Consider the following 6,421-nt stretch of genomic DNA (forward strand, 5'->3'; position numbering starts at 1 on the left):
ATTGTGTCAGATTGAGATCCAAGGTTTACTTCTAGATTTTCAGACAGATGGTCAGTCGAAAAGAACGATTCAGTCGCTTGAGGACTTGTTGAGAGTTTGTGTACTTGAGCAAGGAGGAACTTGGGATAGTATTCTTCCACTGATAGAGTTCACGTACAATAATAGTTACCATTCTAGTATTGGAATAACACCTTTTGAGACTTTGTATGGTAGGAGGTGCAGAACCCCGTTGTGCTGGTTTGAGTCAGGTGAGAATGTAGTTTTAGGACCAGAAATTGTTCAACAGACTACCGAGAAGGTCAAGATGATCCAAGAGAAGATGAAAGCGTCGCAGAGTCGACAAAAGAGTTATCAAGATAAGCGTCGGAAAGACCTTGAGTTTCAGGAAGGAGATCATGTATTTTTGAGAGTCACTCCTGTGACTGGCGTTGGACGCAAATTGAAGTCAAAGAAGTTGACTCCAAGGTTTATTGGTCCGTATCAGATATCGAAAAGAATTGGAATGGTGGCTTACCGAGTGGGTTTACCACCGCATCTTTCAAATTTGCATGATGTATTTCATGTGTCGCAACTTCGGAAGTATGTTCCGGATCCGTCTTATGTGATCCAAAGAGATGATGTGCAAGTTAAAGATAACCTTACGGTTGAGACCTTACCAGTAAGAATCGAAGGTCGTGAAGTGAAGAAGTTGAGAGGCAAAGAGATACCTCTTGTGAAAGTCGTTTGGGACGGAGTGACTGGTGAAAGTATGACGTGGGAGCTAGAGAGTAAGATGCTGGAGTCTTATCCAGAGTTGTATGCTTGAGGTAAATTTTCGAGGACGAAAATTCTATAAGTTGGGGAGAGTTGTAACGCCCTTTTCGATTATTTAATTATTTTAATGAGTTTAAGAATATATTTATATGATTGGCGTTATTTATATGAGCTTTATGTGATTTATATGATTTATGTGAGATGTTATGACTTATTTTACTATTTAATAAAATAAGATTTGAAAATAAAATAAATATTAAGTTGAGGGGTTGTTTTGTGAATTTGGAGAGTTTAGTGGTAGAAAGAAGAAATAAGATAAATTAGATGAGGGGTTATAAATAAGAGAAGTTAGGTTTAGAAAAGTTTTACAAACGTAAGGTCAGTTTTTGGTGAAAAAGGGAGAAAAATCAAGAGAAGAGGAGAAGACCTGGAGGCTGCGATTTCTACTTTCTAAGGTAAGGGTGAGACTAACATTCAGTAATTTTAAGTCTATAATCCTGATAATTAGATTTAACATGATGTAGGTAGAGTTTGTGGGATTTTGAGAATTAGGGTTTAGAGAGAAATTGTTGATTAGATGATGGAAACATGTTGAATTGATGTAGAAAACAGTGTTCAAACCTTAGAATCTTTCATAGTACAATGATTAGAACCAGTTTTGGGGTTGGGTAGATGAAAATTGGGATTTTCGTTTCAAAAGTTGGTGTCCAAACGTTTTTGCAAACAAGGGATTATGTGAGGTTCTGGAAAACGATTTTGGGGTGGTTTAAACTTGAATTTTTCTGTAGATTATGATAGGGCTATGTGTCATGAACGTGTAGGCGAAAACGGCATCGAAAACGGATTAACGGATTGATTTTTATGCTCGAAAACGTGAAAATTGGAAAATCTGATGTTGTCTGTCAGGCAGCCATCGTACTACAATTTTGGCCATCGTACTGCGATTTTTGACCAGTTTTTGGGCGTTTTCGACACTGGAAAAATCGTACTACGATGGAGAAAATTCATACTACAATTTTGCCTGACCATAAACTTTTAAAATGCATTTTTCTTCAACCAAATTGTTTCTAAACTTCTTCCTAAGTGTAGGAACTTCATCCTAACTACCTAGAGATGTTTTTAGGGAAGAAATAACTTTGTATAAGGATCTAATGAGTTCGTGAGGTGGTCTTGGGGTAGTAATGAAGGTTGTATATAATTGCATTGCCTTACAGTGAGTCTGAATTAATATGAATATTTGTTGTTGGATAAACTGAAATACATATATTATGAGGAAAATGTTGTTATATAGTTGTTTATACCATGCAAGTTATTGCTATTAATGTTATTATGTGATAGATCTCTGGCAAGTGCACCAAATACTATCGAAGTAGTAAAAATATCGTTCCCACGAGGACTGTTTTTAACTTCAATAATTCAATTTCGTTATATAATTAGGATGTATAAAATTTATTTTGTTTTGCCACTAGGCGGTAGATTTGGTTTGATTTTAATTAAATCAAGAAACAGAAAAGGTTTGATTAAGAAAATAGGAGAGAAAGATGAGATCAGATCCGTCGAATCCTCTAAGTTCCCCTAATTGGTCTACTGCACCTATTTGTTATGAACCCTCTTCTAGTTTACGATGATTAACAAATTAGCCCTAATCAATCCCTTGAGTTAGGACCCTCTTCTTAAACTACAGCCCCTAATTCCTTAGGTGGTCTAATAATTCTTGAAGGTTTTACCGAACGTTAACCTATTATCACTAACAAACGATTATCTATTCCTAGACTAACCCTGTTTATTAGAACAATTCAATTAGGTCTAAGTTGAAAGCCATGGTCAGTGGTCATTCATTCTCACGAAATCAAGTTATATGTGATCAAGATATAAAAAGCATTAAGAACAATTGAATTGAATAAACTAGAATTGAATTCATAAACAAAATAGAGTTTCACAGCAACATGTGTCAATTAGGGTTACAAAGATTCATCTCGGATCTAATCTCTAAGAGATTTAGCTACTCATAATCGAGTTTACAAATAGCATAATCAATGAAATAATTAAAACATACATGAATTGGTAAAAGGATGAAGAAATCGCCCTTCTAGCCGTCTCCGATGTCTCAAAATCGCACTTTGCTCTCCAAAATCGTAACCCCTGTTCTTCAGATTGAGTGCAGTATTTATAGAAGTCATGGGCCTGACCCATCAAAATCGCGCCGCGCCTTGTTAATTGGCGTGCCGCGATTTCCCCTTTACAGGAAGTGTGTATTTTTTGCTTCAAAAATCGCAGCACGGCTTGAAATTGGCGTGGCGCGATTTCCTTCGAACAGACTTCAAATTTTAAGCTTTTTGCACTCCAGAACAGTATAAATTGCATGAGAACTCTATCAAAATGTCACAATAAGTCCCTAATATTACGTAATGACAGAATGTCATCACAACCCCAAACTTAAACCATTCCTTGTCCTCAAGGAATTTGCTTGCAACAGTGACAAACGACAGTAAAATAACAGTTACCTGACAAAACGATAGTACCCAAAAGTTCATTCTCCTTCTAGCTAAAGATGAGCTAGTTTGACTTGTTCGCATCCACCAATTCACAACTCCACGCAACAATATGAAATAGGGTTCTACCAGTCGACATGCAGGTCTACATATTACCATACGCTTGAAAAGTTTCTAAATATCAATCAAAGTCAATATCATTACACACTTTTGAGGTCTTTAGGGTTATAACGGGGCTTAGGTGAAAGGTGGGATATATTTGGATAAGTAGGCTACACAAAATTTGAGTTAGGCATTCCTACGGAAGTTAAAGCACAAAGTTCAATCCTTCATTCATTCACCTTGTGGAAATACAATCAATGCAAAGGTACTAGAGAATACTTTTAACATTTAGGGACAATCGAGTTTGAAGTTACTCGGATTTTAAATGTTTTGTCCCTTTTTCATCATTCAATTTCTTTTTTTTTTTTTTTTTTTTTTGATACACCATTTTTGTGTATATATTGCATGACAATTTCATATTTCTTTCATTTTTTTGTTCTCTTATTCTCTAGTACCCCCACCCCAAACTTAGTTGGTTGCAAATTCCAATAGCAACCCCAAACTTAATCTTTAGCAACATTCTACAATGCCTTAACTCAGAAATTCATTAAGGGATAAGTCCTAAAAAGTCTCTAGGCTTGTAATGTAGTTTGTCACCGAACAAAAAGTTCTAATCCTACCGGCTCACAATTGGTTAAGAAAGGATAAATTCAATTAATATCAGGGTAGGCTTCAAAAAGGCTCACAGGACCAAGCACTTTTGCCTCAGTGTGTAATTGACAAAGACCAATCAATAATAGAGAAACAATGCAAGTTCTAGAAATGTAGTTGCATGGAAAACTAATCTAAATATAAGTAAATTGAAAAACAAGATTTGGCAATGAACCTTATGGCTGAGATTTCTGGGAGTATGTGACTACCTAGCAACGCCGTACACTTCGCCTTTGAATCAAGTCACCCCTCCTTTAGAACTTTTGGAATACCGTTTCATCAAACAACTGTTACTAAACTGGAATAGGTCACATGAAACAAAACAAATTCATTAATAAAACAAGTGCAGGAGCAATTACAATAGGGAAATAAGTTCAATGGACTTCGACATAAAAAGAAAATAAAGAAAATACATCAAAAGAAAAATAACTGAAAATAAAATACAAAGCAGGAAATGCTAATCCATCAGTAGATCAGCCCATGTTCACATCATCATGGTAACATCTCAGCATACGTAAGCATCTGGGATTTTTTTCAAGTCGACCCAGGCCTACACATCGTGGTAATGATGTCATCAAATGTATCCTCTGTCATACCAAATCTCTCCCTCCTCAGTTTCTCAACCCAACACTCCTCCGGTGGTTGAACATTCAGCCATTCATTAAGCGCTTCAGGGCTGAAATCAATGGTCTTGCCCCAAACAAAAGATTGAAAGGGTATCTCGGAAACCCGTGCATTTGCAAAGAATTCAACGATCACGGTTTTGTTGTTCGCTTCTTCGATCACCTCATTCAACTTCGTCCACCCTCTCCTCCGTAATTCAGCCTCAAAGAACGGATACTTAACAAGCCTTGTGAAGTCAAACTTTCTCTCCCCCACAACTTCAAAACTTTTCATGGATTGGTGGAACTCTTGGGCTTGGTCATTGATGAAAGGAATGGCGTTTTCGGGTGGTTCGGATGCGGCACGAGGGCGTTTGGATTTGCTTGTGGATGGTTTTGGGTTGGTGGTTTTCTTTGAGCGGGTGTTTCTTTGGTTTGAGGCCATTTGTGGTTTAGGAAGATGATGAAAGGAAAGTTTTGTGAAGTTTGGGAAGGTTTGGAATGATTGTGGTTTGATGATGGTTTGGATTGGTGAATTTGTGATAGGAATGTGGTATGATGATGGTTAGGAAGTGAATATTGAGATGAAGATGAGGAGAATTCGTGAATGGAAGTTTAGGGAAGTTTTGGTAGAGAAAGGTAGGAAGAATGGAATGGGAAAAATGGTGGAAAAGCTGGGTTTTTATAGACTGGTAGGCAAAATCGCGGCACGCCATATAACAAGGCGCGGCGCGATTTTGATCAAACAGGGAGCATGCTTTGCTTCCTCAGGCCAAAAATTTTGTTTTCTTGAAAAATGCCTGAGTTCATTGAATTTTTGAAAAACTTTTGAGGAGAGAATCATGCAAGACATCAGTACCTTGCATGATTTTCTTTGCAAGAGGTATCCTTGAACAACTTTTTAAAACTTTCCTGCCTTGTATTAAAAGAAAAGAAAAATATTTTTTTTTTTTTGTTTTTGAAAGCAATAAAATCATACCTGAAAAATAAATAGTGGGTTGCCTCCCACCCAGCGCTTTCTTTTACGTCATTGAGCTTGACGCTTCAACCACTGTTAGGGTGGCAAATATGTCAGAAAGAACACATCATCCTTCTTCTTCCTCTTGTTTGGTAGGAATTCCATGAATTTGTAGCAAAGAAGTAGATGCTCCCATGCTCTCACTGTTAAACCTTTAGAGTTTAAGCTCTCCCACCGTAAAGAAGGACATGCATCCATTTGCACACGAGTGATTTCCTCAACCTCCGTTGGTTCAGACTTCGGGAAAATGTCAACACTCCTTACTTTGGGATTTTCTTCCACAACAACCTTGTGACATTCAGTCTCCATCTGAACTAGCTTCCTTTGAGACTCATGTGCTTTCTCAACAAGATCACCACACTGAACATCAAACTTCTCAAATGAAACTTGATTTGACACCAAGAAATCATCTAAAATATTCTGAAGTTGAGTATTGTAATCGATGTTGATCACCTCTTTCTTCCCTTCATCATCACTACCTGGTTGATTCGCCTCATAATGACCACAACTCGAGATTTTGTTGTCCAAAATTTTAATCTTAAAAGATAGCATATATTTTTCATACTGCAACTTAGCAATCTCTTCTGTGTCATAGAGGAGTACCCTGTCTATCATAGCTGCAAAACTTGGATAAACTTTTCAGTAGCACAGTACAATGAGAAGAAAACAAAGAGCATAATATTTTTTTTTTTTTTATAAATATATATACAAGAATATAAATGACAAAAAATCCCAAATAAAAACAAAATTGAAAAATTCAAATGACTCAACAGTCCCCGGCAGCGGCGCCAAAAACTTGATAG

The 6,421-nt window shown here is 36.9% G+C and overlaps 1 protein-coding gene across 1 annotated transcript; it reads left to right on the forward strand.

The window, feature by feature from the left end:
- The first annotated feature begins 206 nt into the window (after positions 1 to 206).
- On the forward strand, positions 207 to 1,609 carry LOC146955360 (uncharacterized). The gene is made up of 3 exons (XM_085748272.1): positions 207 to 248; positions 386 to 746; positions 1,542 to 1,609. The coding sequence occupies exons 1-3, from the start codon at positions 207 to 209 to the stop codon at positions 1,607 to 1,609; spliced, it is 471 nt and encodes a 156-aa protein (XP_085604398.1).
- The last annotated feature ends 4,812 nt before the right edge of the window (positions 1,610 to 6,421 follow it).

This window comes from Medicago sativa, chromosome 1 (genome assembly GCF_051527215.1).
Source record: "Medicago sativa cultivar Bolivia chromosome 1, Bolivia_mono, whole genome shotgun sequence".
In the NCBI taxonomy this organism is placed as follows: domain Eukaryota; kingdom Viridiplantae; phylum Streptophyta; class Magnoliopsida; order Fabales; family Fabaceae; genus Medicago; species Medicago sativa.